The sequence below is a fragment of the Schistosoma haematobium genome, chromosome 1 (genome assembly GCF_000699445.3).
Source record: "Schistosoma haematobium chromosome 1, whole genome shotgun sequence".
NCBI lineage: Eukaryota > Metazoa > Platyhelminthes > Trematoda > Strigeidida > Schistosomatidae > Schistosoma > Schistosoma haematobium.
In genome coordinates, this window is record NC_067196.1 from 35,732,521 (window position 1) to 35,747,784 (window position 15,264).

The 15,264-nt window shown below is 29.5% G+C and overlaps 1 protein-coding gene across 2 annotated transcripts in view; it reads left to right on the plus strand.

The window, feature by feature from the left end:
- MS3_00008743 (uncharacterized protein) overlaps positions 1–15,264 on the plus strand; it is a 52,756-nt gene that overhangs the window by 21,094 nt on the left and 16,398 nt on the right. The window contains exons 3-4 of one of the 2 annotated variants that reach the window (XM_051217086.1): positions 11,078–11,503; positions 12,628–12,696. The exons of the other annotated variant lie outside the window; for it this stretch is intronic. Coding sequence (XP_051073875.1) covers positions 11,078–11,503; positions 12,628–12,696 — 495 coding nt within the window. The remainder of the gene's footprint in view (positions 1–11,077; positions 11,504–12,627; positions 12,697–15,264) is intronic. 2 annotated transcript variants of the gene reach the window in all.

Here is a 15,264-nt window from a genome sequence, read left to right on the forward strand (position 1 = left end):
CTTTATAATGTGAACAGAAACATCTAATTACTCAATTATAAAAATGTAAAAAACAAAAAGAATATTCTAATTATTTTAATGTATGAAAATAACTATTCTTAGTGCATAATGTGAAACGTTTTTAATTTCACTTCAATAATATTTGATTTATGAGGGATTAAGTTTAGCCATGATTTTCAAAATTCACAATATTTTACTCAGGACAATGTAAACATGTCACATACATTATGATAAGGACTGTAATCATTACTATGTTGTTACTACTTAATTTTATCGTCATTAAATAGTAGTTTTCTCAAGCAATAATTGCTATATATATAATTTTCATTTCGACGAAATCATTTGCTTAAGCTGTATATTCGTATATATAGTTATATGGAAAACAAATGTTTATAGGAGGATACAAAAGATTGCATCATAAAATGGATTTGTAGCTAAATAACAAATGAGGTTACATACTAATCAAGGGGTAAGGAAGAAAATAATTTATAGGTCCAATTGTTAGATATGAAGAAATTTCACAGATTGAAATCATGAGTCGATTGAAGCTAGACCAGCATGGAAAACCTGGAAGCACTGCACGGCCGTTTTGTCCTAGTATGGGTCCTGGGTTCGAATATCGCGGGGTGCAGGATCGTAGATGTGCGCTGCCGAAGAGTCCCACCACATGAGCAAGTAAATTTATAGATATACATTGATGTGGCCCAAAGCGGAAGTTTATCATTAATATATATATATATATATATTAAGCACTAAACAGTTTCGGCTTATAATAAGACTAAGCATAACAGTCACTCAATCCGATGTAGTTTTCATCAGATTTTCAGGTGATATCAATACTTGATTAAAACTAGCTTTAAATTTATATCGGATGTGAAATTGGTGAATACATGATGCATTCAGTACCAAAGCTGATAACAAGTATATTTTTTTATAGAAATACAAGGTTTAGTCGTTATATGAATAAAGGATTGTGGTTAATAGAGGAATTAAGGTGTTTTGTTTCATCATAATTGGTACTCATCGACTGAATACACGTGTTTCCCATCGTTGAATTTTACATCAATTCTATAACCTAGTACTTTTTGCCTTAAACTGACAACACGTTATTCATTGAGCATCGTATAGGATTTACATTTGTCAATAAAATTGATCGCGATTCAGTCAGTTATTAACAACATCAGGATAATTCAAAACCTAATCCAATGGTAATATAACGAATATTGTCTTGAGTGAAACAGTTAATAGTATGTAACCTCTACATATATCATACTTCATAAAATAAACGTTTTTCAGGTAAGAATATCGAATTGTTCAATGTTTAGTGGACCGAAATCTGACTCCAATTAGATCGTATGAATGTTTGTTATCGCCTATCCTCGTATATAATCATCGACTTAAATCGCGTTAGTCAATAACGGGATTTAAATAAGTCGAATAGCGAGAATGGACATGTGAACACACATATTTTGTACATAAAGCGAATGGAATAGAACAAGGCAAAACGACGAGCAGTGGAGATGGCTGGTCAACCAACTCCCATTTAACCAAGCGTTAACCTATATTTATAGTTACACAAAAATAGGTTACAGACATGTGATGAGTAATAGGGTAAGATGTGTACACATACCTACGCGCTCATATAAAAACAGTCAAGGTTGATAAGCGAATAATTAACAAGGTCAAAATGTGACTCAAGTGGAATGAATAGAATGGGCTGTCCGAAAGCTAAAATAAGGTATATGGGCTTAACATAATAACCGACACTACAAATGCACTAAACCTTTACGTAACTTCATTTAACTTTATTCATTAAAAATCAAACTAGAATTTCATTTCAATTTATAAACCTGAAAAACGAAAGATAAAAATCAAATTTAATCAATTAATGTGGAAATAGAGGTCAATTTACTTTTCAACTAATCAATATAAAAAGTTTATATTTATGTTACTAACTCTTTGTTACCCTAATCCTATCTATTTTACTAATATCCAGTTATAGATTATCATTTTTCTGTTTATTTTAAAGTAACTATATAATAAAAACGTTCTTTGTTGTGTTTTTTTAAAATCAAAAATGAAACCTTGGAACCAACTACACAGAAGAATATAGAATATGGAACAGACTTCGGTAAACACCGATATGGAAATAGGAAATGTCAGTTAAAGATATGTCTATTAACTAGATTTCGGACTGAATATCCTTTGAAAATAGTATTTTCACAAAAACGAAACATTATGTTAAAGCTTTCAGGCTGTAAAAGAATTTTTATATTTCTTTTTGACATAATATGATTAGTCCTTTATTGGAGGATAATACAGCTCTTTTTTTATAAATAGTTATGTAAGAAATGATTCGAATATGTTCAATTTCTCCAGAACCAATTGTCAAGATCATATGATCTTTAAAATACACAAATTGACTGAAATTCGTTTGGCTCATCTATATATACATTATGTAATGTATTAGATTATTATATATTCAATATTTTACTCACAAATGCGGTAAAGTGAACTACAAGTATTCCTCTTGACTGGCTATAAATAAGATGAAATACTTAATAACATGATTTCTGTCGAACTTGAATGACATAATTACCTTGAAAGTTTGCTTTAATCTTTCAGATAGAATATATATCAATCTAAAACTTTTTTAACAATTCATTTGATCTTTACAGTATTTCTCTCCGTTATGGTTTAACAGAATAAAAATAATTAAGTTCTAACAGCATATACATTCCAAATATGATCGGTTAGGTTATTATGCTTACATTAATCTAAAAAGAAGAGAGAAGAGAATATAAGTTATTTCATATGAATATTTCTCATTATTTGAATAAAATAGTTGTCGAAAATTAGGAATCGATATGGAAGACATTGATTACAAACTACATCTGAACTTATCTCAGAGATTAGGATTTAAATCATTCCAACGTTTAGTTCGGTATCCGTGTCTGGACTTCTTCAAAATTATCAAAAAATAATAATGTTTAACAAATAAGTCTACAAGATGGAGAATGAGATTACCAGATCTTTGAAGAAGCTCATAGACTAACAGACTATTACATCGGGTTTATATGAAATGATTAAACCAGTGTGAATCTATCTGCCAAGATTGCATGGATTGCCGAAAGTACACAAACCAGGAATCTCATCTTATATCAATCATAAAGATTCTTAAATTAAATCAAACACATAAAAGCTAACCACCTATCAAATAATAATACTATTACATAACAGTGTGGGTTAATGTTAAAACTATGCATTGATTAAAGTGCAACCTACACCAAATATATTTAGTACAACCTTCCATGTTCAATATAACCATGTAAAGAATAACAATGGTAAAATATAGCAACTATTAATCGAAACATAATGTGCCAAAAAAAGAAATTATCCACAAAATAGGTTATAGTAAAAAGTTAAGTTATTCAATGGGAGTGTTATTCACACTGATTCTTTTATAAAATTCATCCGTTGCAAATATTTATAATCTTTTAAGCCTATCAAACGATTTCCTAATTATGAAGTGGATTAAATTAAAAAACTTTTGATTATTGTTCCCAATGTTAGTAATTTTGTATCGATGATGTAACTACACTTGATATTGTTTGCTTGAATCTTCTTATTGAGGTTTAAGACTGCAATTGATCAGTCTGTTATTGGTATATATGTATACTTTACCTATTGCCTCGATATTGCTTTAATTCACCAGTTTGATAAGCAAAGAAAGATGCAGGTACATCCAGCTAACAAGTTCCAAATAGAACGAAACGCGTGTCCTAGCCGCTATCCATCTTTTTTGATAACGTTATGAATTTAATATTCTATTCATAAGTGGAGCTTTTGTTTTATTCATATGAAAACTTTCATGTACTGATTCTCTTAATATGCATTAGTGTGAAGTAAACTATCATGTCAGTTCTTTTTTCTTGAAAGTAAATGATAAATCTCATTAGTTTTTTTTTAGGGTTGTTTATAAGAAAATGTAACTTTAAAGTTCATAATCGAATTAATTGATGCTTTTACACTTTTCTCTAAGTCGCATATTTTCATTCTTGTATAATCTAAATAGTACATCGAAAAATGAATATTGTACTAAAGGTAAATTTACTTATACACTTGTTGTGTATTTAAATATGACCGAGTTAAAGACATTACAGATGAAGGTAACAGATTTGTTTATATCATATGACTTGTACTTTATATTTAATTAGTAGTTTATAAACTACAATAAATGGAAATAATCTATTTATCTGACATTGTTAACTCCATATACATACAAATGATTTATGAAAATACACTGTGGACTACTGATTGGAACATATATTGATCAGTATATAAGTCACTTGGTTAAATGTGTACATTTCTAAATTATGATACGGTATAATCATTTCAGTGAATTTTACAGATACACGATATGTTGGACATTCCCATGATGATAAATTGAGAAAGAAATCTATGGAAATACAGAGTTTTGTTGATTTGTCATAAAGCTCTGCAATTACAAGTAGAGATAGTTATTAAGGAGAGTTTTTGTTATTAAAGCATTCAAGACAACAACTTAAATTCTGAAAGCAGTTGTGAATAATTACTGATCACCTGAAATACATGGAAAAAAGGCTGTCCAGTGTTTTTTTTTCACTTAATCATAGGTCGTAACGATTATCATCTTCAAATTTCTCTTATCTATGTAAACCAAGAAACTGAACAATATATAGATAAGCATTTTTCACTAGCTTTGACACGAACATCAAAAGTTTTGGTGAAAGTCATAACTGATGGCATTTAACTATATTGAGAATAAAAAATTATCGTCGACGGTACTAGATGATTGTCTCAGTATGTCGTGAGTCAACTTATAATCATCCTCTTCTGGCTTCCATAGAGATGGCTACTCCAGCAACTCTATCGAAAAGTGCCCTGCATACTGACCCATAATAACAAAATCCACTTCGGAAATCAAAAACATATTCATTCATATAATATGAACATCTCAGAAATCTATTCAGGGATAGTGAAATCCTTTAAAATCACGTACGAATCATTAGCCAACAAAATCGGTTAATTTCAGTTTATGTAAGCTGAAAAATATAGCAACAAAAAAAGACAAAAATACAAAATAGATTGCAGTACCTGGGAAAACAGCACGGTGAACAAAATGAAAGCCTTCTTTCACTTACACATACACGAACTTAGACTAACAGCTAAACGACATAGATTTACACTGATGTTGATGCAAGCAGACAACCATGGACGTGAATCGGATCTTTGTGCACACACGATACTACTTAAGTGTAATCTACTCAAAAGTAAACGTTTTTTGTTTCATAATAGCCATTTTTATTTACTTTCAATTAAGCAAAGGCAGTTTATTGATTTTCATTCGAACAAAGCTAGTAAAGAATACTAAAACAATAAAATAAGGTCCTCTTAATAGGTTGACTAGCTAGGTGATGTAGCTCAGAACACGATCTAAAGTTCACAGTTTACAGATAAGTTTCTGATTGCCTTTCATCAGCTAGAGACCGATGTTATGAATTCATCAGTTATTTATCGATCATATTAGGTGATCGTCCAACTATATGACTATATCACTGAAAATGTGGAACACTAGAATTATCCACAAGTGTTCAAAGGTATTATGCTCTGTCTTGACTTCTCCCTGATTTTTTACGCCTCTCCATTCTAATTCATGACGAAACTATCTTTAATTTGAACTAAGTATCCAAAGAACTACATTGGTAAACAACTTATAGTCTATAAATTCATTTTAACAGTAGTATATGTGCATTGTTTTTAACATAAGTTAGTAACCAAAGTTTCAGTATAGTGAGACTTATTAAAAACTGTAGTTGTGTTGTTTTACACCTATACCATTAGTCTAAAAAAAAATAATAAAAGTAGGGCATAATAATAACCAATTTAAAAGTTATAGAATAAGAAAAAGAGAATTCAGCGAAGAAAGTTTTTCTTCTCAACGAAAACATTTACTTAAGCTGTACATCCGTATATATAGTTATATGGAAAATGTATGTCTATAGGAGGATAGAAAAAATTGTATCACCAAAATGGATTAGACGATAAATAACAAATGAGGTTACATACTAATCAAGAGGTAAGGAAGAAAATCGTTTATGGGTCAGATAATAGTTATAACTAAGAAAATTTCAATGTTCTAGTTTACTATTATTCTAATAACCTAAGAAGTAATCTTTACTTCGAATACTAATAATTCTTAAGGAAATAAACATAATGTCATAAATTATAATGAAATGATGATTTCAGTGAAATTAGAAAATAATGATAATTATTTCAAACAAAATGGTAATAGATGATCAATGTACATTGATGATTGATATCTATTCATTAAGATTATTGTAATTTCTTACAGTACATTTTGTTTATAAAAGGTAATAACTAAATTTTCCTACTGTAGTCATATGACTGTATCACTAAAATCAATGTACAATTACTGAACAATTTACTGCTATATTTACTTCCGAATTGCCCTGAATTATAAATGTGATATGAATATTATCATAAATGTACTTCTGTTATTACTTTTAAGGGAAAAAAAGCCTTAATGTACGAATTTATCACTGGTAAACTAATTAGAACTAGTGATCACATGTAAAGGTCTCTTCATGACCTTGAACTTTTTCCCATACGAAGCAACTATAAAATTAGTATTTCTAAATACTTGAAGAAACTAAAAACAATAACTTAAAAAGCTACTTGTTTCAGGAAGAATAATATAGTTGTAAATAATAGTGATGAATTTGAAATATTTGGCTGAGAAATAAAATATACACGGTTACTCTTACATTGTATAGTTTAAATTACCGAATCATCAGTTTGAGGTTTTAGAGATTGTTGGATTCCATTGAAATCATGAGCAGTTTAATGTTAGATCACTATCGAAAACCTGAAATCACTGGATGATCGTTTTGTCCTAGTATAGGACAACTCAGCAGTGCTCACCCACGATCCCGCACGCGAGACTCAAACCCAGCACCTCCAAACCACTGAACTGGGATCTAATGGTGTTAGTGTCTAACTTCAAACAATCTGTGATGTCACGTGACCATCTTATGCCTTTAACAATGGTAGGTGTTATTTGTCACTATAATTTGTGAGTTGACTAATTTGTGAATTGACTAAGCTTGTTACATTTAAATAATGTAATGAGTAAACAAAGTTTACCACAACTATTTGTTGAATTAACTCAGTACTTATAAAACAAACTGGTTACACTGTCATTAAATATTCATTTTTTCCACTGAATAAGAGAGGGAAATAAGATCATTTTTATTGACTTGGCCCAATGTCCAAATTTTTCTAAGGCATTAAATTCCAGCTTGATTAGGATATCTAAAATGATCATGTATTTACTTATGAAGATATTTCTACATGAAAAATAAAAGATCAGACTTCACAAATTTTAAAATAAGAAAAAACAAAGAGGTGAGAGAAAAGACGATACGTAACACATTTCTCTGGCTAACAATTTAACAGTGCACATGAAAGTGCTCTCAGTCTTTTTATGACTACAGCTTCAGTACATTTCAGTATTCGCTTCTAAACACTTAGATTCATTATCACAAAGCTGATTTGATATCAACTCTGTGTTCCGTATACACTAGGTGTTTAGGAATATGGAAAAATGATCACATATCTAAAGCTCTTATCAGGCAAATACAATACATTAAATTGTATATCTGTTTATGCTTGACCACAAGATATTAGTTAAAAGCAAATTCTTGGGTTAGATGATGTAAGCTTTCAAAATACATCTTTATGATGATTGAGATTCATCGGAATCTACCTGTAGTATCCAAAATCCGCTTCAGGGTGGAATGGATTGCTCTTTATCTTTTTACTCATTAGTTTTTAATTTTTAAACAGATTAGGTTAGATTTAGAGATTATATGGTTCAAATTTTTAAACTATTATTGTATGCAGTAATGAAAACGTACCTGATATAATGAGATAACTACATCTCGATGTAAGACGTATTAAGAAATTCAAAAATCACCATGAAAACGGTGAATATTGTCTAAATAAACATAAGCAGAGTACAAATATTGATGATACTTATTTGTCTGTATATATTTTTATTATACAAAGTTTATTTCAGTGATTCTACTCGAAAACTTACTAAAAAAAGCAGCTTTAGGGAGGGTGAAAAAAGTTACAATGATTATGATCTTTTAGTCATGTTTAATTGTTCAAGCTTTTAACAAGAAAATATCATCATAATATTAATGTTAACTGAAGACAATTTATATCATAGACTGATATCATCGGAAGTCTATTAGCAGTATATGTTACTATGTCATAAAAAAATGATAAAGGAAAATGGCGAGAATATAATTTATAGACGAACCAATCAGATATAGGATAACGAGTCACGAATTTCGGCGCGAAATTCATCCATACATTTGGTTAAATAAAATTTTGGCATTATAGCTGAAGTCAGTTTTTGATGAAAACCCTAAATCTAATTTTTGACCTTAACGATCAACTGTAAATGAGAATCCTAACTGCTTTATAACCCCCCATTAAGTCCTAATCAGTAGGTGTCCACTCTCAAGATCACTTCAGAGTCGCTCAAATATCACCCATGAGATATAGTCTCACCAGGAACATTACAATTCTTCTCAGTAAATTTAACAGAAATAAGTAAACTGATAGTTGATGTTATAAATTTCAAGCAAATTCAGTGTTAATGAAGCATTAAACAGATAAGAAAGAGAATAAATTGGATTTTCATAAACGAATAACTTTAAAAATATTCAAAAATAAAATATGTGAACTGGACCTTTTTTTCCCATTCAGTTATTCTCATAAAACATGTATCAGCAATTTTTTGTACATTTTTTTGTAGTTGTCTAGAATTCAAGCCAAAAAAATAATGTAATCCATTGCATATATAGTACCTTCTTTGTTTATCGACCAACATCAGTGTGAATAATGAGATTTGTTTATAATATTGTTTTCTTCTTTATTTTTTTTATTAACTCCATAATATAAAAGTTGTGGGGTAGACTAGAAAGTTATCCAGATTTTATTGCTATTTGTATATAAAATTAACACTATGATTACTACATTAATCTTCAGTACTATACTGTTGTTAGATTCCATTTACATACAAAATACAAATGAATTACAAAATTTTCATGATTAACAACCAATAGACAAATAGTTTATTCATAAGAAAAAAGAAAGAATCAGAGGTGAAATTCCTAAGGAACCAAAATACAAACACGACATGTATTGCGGCGCACTCATATTTTAAATCTTACATAAAGTAAACTTTTATCACATTTTATTAACATGTTGTATGAGTTTCTTTTTGACAAGAGTTATGATATATAATAGATGTGGCTTGATGATAAAAATTCTTAAAATTGGTATAGTATAATGAATGCTTGTCATAGATTAGCGTCATTCAAAGAATTAATGTTAAATTAAAGAAACGCTATGGATTTTAGTAGTTTACCAGTCAAAGGATGTTAGGACCAGCTAATAATCTTTCACTCAGGTATGGTTTAAAAGAATAAACCATAAGATTTACAAACTCAGTAATTATCGAGTACTTCAATGAAATATATAAAACTCTCTCCAATTCAACAAAATTTTACCGTTATGTACTTTCAATTAATACCTATGTAAAGTATGTTATTACCATGTGACAATCCATATTATTAGTGGCCCCAAATATCTCTCTTATAAAAAGTCATTGGTAACCGCTTAAAAGAGATTTTGATCAGGTTCACCGATAGACCAGGTTATTCACACAAACAGTTTTGAGTGTTCATTAAAATGAAATCTCAAAACACTGTTAAATATTTTTATTCTAGTTTAGGAGTTCATAACAGTGGAAACCTATAAACTTAAAAGTCATCGCAGCCAGTACGTTACTTTCAGATAACTAAGTTGCAATATAGTGCTTAAGATTTCTTATATCAATCAATTTATCTTCATTAGTAATCGTTGAATCAGTTCAAATATGATAAAAGTCTTTCATTCAAGATTTCTCAATAGAAATTCAGTAATGAATTGCAATAGTTGTTCAATGTCTCCTGATTTCTAGTAGTTCCCAAGATTTCACATCAAAATAGTTTTCATAACTTAATAAACTAAATAAGACAATACGTTTTTGTAATCGGCTGTTTGAACAGCAACAATTCAATAAAAAAAACTATCTAATCAATATTGAATAAGTTAAAAAAGGGATTTTTAGTATCAGATAAACAAACTTTCATAACATGATAACAACGGAAATTGCACACAACATGGTAATGATTAGAAAAAAGAGAAGAGTATGATATCTTGTCGAAACTTTAAAACAATACATTCTTTAAATAATAATTCCGTATATAATAACTACTTATTGGGAAAGATAATCAATAGTCTAGAACTAAGAAATTCTACTTAATTTATCAATCTGATTTTCTTTCCCATAAACTCTAATCCCTATGAATATAGTTTATGTTATATAAGTCAACTGCTATTAGGGTTATGCTGTAATGTTCTTGTTAAAGGTAAAGTGTTGTTGTTTTTCTTCGAACACAATTCCAAATTATTTATTCACTGTAAAAAAAACTGACAGGATTTCAAATTACATTGTTACTTGATACCCAATAATGTGAAGAAGGCTAAGTAAAACTTCATATATAACGTACAGTTTAATAGAGCATGTGTAATTGATATATATTTTTACCGTATATAACACACACTAGTAATAATTATACTAATCTAGATTATAGGTTCTGTTTAGTTTATCCCTCAGAGTGGAGTCTACTTACTTATCACTAATAATAAAAATAACTAGTGTTATGACATTACTTTAATAATATTTTGATTTCTTTTAAATTATCACTAACACTGACTTTCTCTTGATTGCAATTTTTGATGTTATGCCTGATAGATGAGTTTATTATGAGTGTCGTGCTAACTAACAATTTACAAAAATAAAGCAGTCAATTAAAACTAATCTTGTCACAAAAAATCATCTTTTGAAAAATAAATGAATAGATCAATGATTTCCCACCCCCCACCCCTTTTATAGAGTTCAAATAACATTTATCCACCGCCAATGGATTGGGTACCAAGACGTCGAAGTTTAAGCGGAACACCATTTAGAACTAGCTGTTATCCAATGATTTACTATTCTTCAACACAACTTCCCGGAAGAAGATCACTTTGTGTTCCACGGCGTCGTTATTCATTTTCCACTCAGCGAAATGCCTATACTGAACCTAATAAAGTCACTTTGGTTGGTAAATCCATGTCCAACTATTCTCGTCCATATTCTGTGTATAACAGTGCAGGCAGTAGTTTATACCAAACTCCAGAATCAAACGGTTATTATCGACCTCATTTGAGACCAACGATCTGGCGTGATTATGAAGTCAACAGGCCTATGAACAATGAAATTTTACCAACATCATACTTACATGCTAGTTCACCGCCAAAACAACATATTTTATCTCCGGTATTTCGACAATTTTTATTTTATTTTCAAAGTTTAATATTATAAGTTAATATCTAAATTCCTCCTTCATTACTGACAGAATGGTTTGTTCTAATTAAAAACTGAAATTCAACTTAGATATTTAAAATTCTCAATAGAAGAATAAAGAAATGACATATTTTTTTATAATCATTATAAGAATGTTCAAAGATTGAATAAGATCTGAATGAATTGAAAATTTCAATCGGTAAATTTGTGTTTATTGAATAGTGGCACATATCAACATTAATATTATAAAACTGTGAAGATGAGCCATTATTAGTTTGAATCATAAAGAAGATATTCGGTTTTCAATCCAAGATAATAAAAAAAACAGGAATTATCCCAAACTTCATAATGTAAACTTATGAAGTCTCAGTTCATTGAGATCAGAACTAATGGTAAAAATGAATAGCGCTTATTCATAAACTCTGATAAAGATGTGAGGGTAACAGTGAGAGCAGTTATTTAGATTTCAGTTTACAAGTAAATCAGCAATAAAATTTCATACATTAACTACTAATTAAAATAGTAATTACCATTGAATTAGTTGAGACAACAGTCTAAGCTAATGAGAAAATGTATTGTCGCTATTAAGCAGAATGCAATGACATTCACAGCAAATATGATTTATCACACCACATTACAATGGACTTGCTTTGTTCACCACCAAAAATTTATTGAGAAGAGCAAATCATCTGTAAAATAAGATATTTACCTTAATAAGTCGATGTAAATCAACTACGAAATATATTAGGATGTGTTTTTTATGTGAACCAGATTTAAATTCATTATTCTCTGATGATACATTAGTTATACCCAGTTTTAAATTATTAGGGTACTTAATGTCAAATCTAAGTAGTACGGAATGTTGAGTCATTAACTGATTATCTATTTGATGACCAAGAAAGGAAATCAATGGAACTATTCACTATTCTAACATTCACACAATCCTTGATTATACATATTGGAAAAGAACATATTTAAATGGCTCTTATAATACTATTTTCACATCAACATAGAACTCCAATAAATGCACCTGTTATATTCCTTTCGATAAATATATCTATTATTATCATCTTTCCTAATATTTCTTTTCGGAGCAGAAAGCTAAAGTCTATCTGAAGTATCGATCTCTTCAAAATTTAAGTAATCTATACGACGGTGCAGATGATGTGAGTCGAGTAATAAAATAACATTTAATTATTTATAAAACACACACACACGTCTAGAACCAATACAACATACTTCATCATTCACAGTGTTTGATTTGATTTCGGTCATTTTATTTTTTTTCATTACGCTTCAATTGTTATGGTGATGATGATGAGGAAGAGGATGAGGATGAGGATGAGGACAAAGTAAAATGAACATGAAATTTTAATGTATGAAATCAACATTTTTGCAAAGTACCCAAATGCATGTGTGTATGTTTTGATTTCTTTTTTTAAACTGTTTGCGCTTTTTTGTGCATTAATTACTAAAACAATTAAATAGAAATCAGAAAAAATATTCCAAGGAAATCAAGTTAATTTTTATTTTCATCCGAAATGTTTCATTGTTAAAAGACTCTTGTATTGTTTCGTTCTGTTTTCAGTTTTTTTCTCAAATGAGAATTGTAATCATTAGTTACTATTTTTTTCCTCCTAGTTACTCGGCTAACATAATTTAAATGATACATTTTAATAATCATTATTCATAGAAACTATTTTCTTTTATGTAAATGGATGTGATGAATATGTATGATAATTATGTTAATCAATGTGCATATTACATAATTTATGCTTGTTTTAAGATTAGCAAGTAAAAACAAACACTTTCTTCAATAATAATTTGATTTATTCACATAGTTTCATTCGATATTAGTTTATATATTCAATTCATTTCTTGTTTTAATTGTTACTAGTTTACACAATTTCTTTTTCTACTCAAAAAACAACAATCTTCATCATTTTTTATTACACATTTATGATAGTTTTATGGAATGTTGACTAATTTTTATGTTCATAATGAAATAGAGCTTAGTAACTAGATGCTTTGCTTAGAAAGTGTTCGTTTTTTTGTTTTTCTTTGTGGCTGTTTAGGAATAACAACTGTTTTTTGTCATATTTCTTGCATAGAAAAAGGGTTATGATAATGAAAGATCGATAGAATCTGTTTAATATTTTTATTAAACAATAATGATAATTATAAGCAAAGATGGATAGTGGCTAGCAGTGGAATCCAGGACGCGCGTTTTGTCCAGTTTGGGACTCGTCAGCTGTATGTACCTGCATTTCAGAGTTGATGTTCGAGTTCGAGTCCCAGAGTGAACATCAACTCCGAGATGCAGGTACATCTAGATGACGAGTCTCAAACAGGACGAAACGCGCGTCCTGGATTCCACTATTAGCCACTATCCATCTTTGCTTATAGTGCTTGTAAATTAAGGCAATATCGAAGCATACGCACAATATGCACATATGCCAATAAGAGACTGATCAATTTCAGTCCTAAAAACATCAATGGGAAGACTCAAGTAAAAGAATACCATGTGAATAATGATAATTGTTTTACTTCTATCAGTGTATGACATAATATATGGCTTAAATATACAGTGAATATTGATGAAACATAAAACTACTTTCGTTAAATAAAGATAAATTAATATAATCAATCACTTTAAATATGTATAGTAATAACTTCTATTTAGCTGGATATTATTAGTTTTTACATTCAGTAAAGATAATTAACATGTTACTGTAGTGATAATAAATTAGGTGGGGAAAATCAATTTATTTATTTCATGCAGAATACACAAGTGATTTCGTAAAATATCCCTTCAGTTGTTCTTTACATGTTTAATGTTTTTTTCTAATTATGTTGTCACTACAATGGATCTTTGTTTTCATTCTTGTTCATTTCAATTCAATCTTCTGCTGACAGATATTCCACTTATGATTAGTGTTACATACTACTTATATATGTCAGCATAAGTGACATACACTATATTCATAAATTAAACATAGAAAACATGATCATTTTAATTATTTCCGAAGTGACCAACGTAAGGGAATGTAAATATATAAAGATTATTCAATTTCAAATGATTTTTTTTATCATGGACTGATACCATTAAAGATGAATTGTAAATTAGCATAATGGCTTTTTTCTGAAAAAATCATTTATTGTACAGTTTTGTAATCAGTTTCAGTGGTATTTTACAAACTAGTAGAAGTATATAGGATAGATTAAAAGTATTACACTCAGTAAAAATTCAATGTATATGTGTATTAGAACTTAAAATATCAGATACAGTGATATTATATTTAGCAAAAACCAACATAAAGCAGTGACCACTGGCGTCCAATTGGGTCTGTTGTGAGATAGTAACTCACTGAAGACAATGGTGAACGTGTGGCTCAAATTCGTGGAATGGTTGAAGTTAGACATTAACACTGTGGGTTGCCGATTCAGCGGTCTAAAGGTTAGGCGTTCACGTGCGTGACCGATATGTCCTGGGTCCGAATCTCGCATGGCGGGATTGTGGATGCGCACTGCTGGGGAGTTCCACAATAGGACGAAACGGCCGTTCAGTGCTTCCAGGTCTTCTATAGTATTCTAGCCTCAAGTGACTCATGATCTCAATCATTAAATTACTATAATATCCACAAAATCTCCTTCCTGATATTAAATATAATATTTTATGTGTTTATGAATAAAAAGTTGGTTGAAAATTAACATTTTAAAGATTAGTTTCTTGG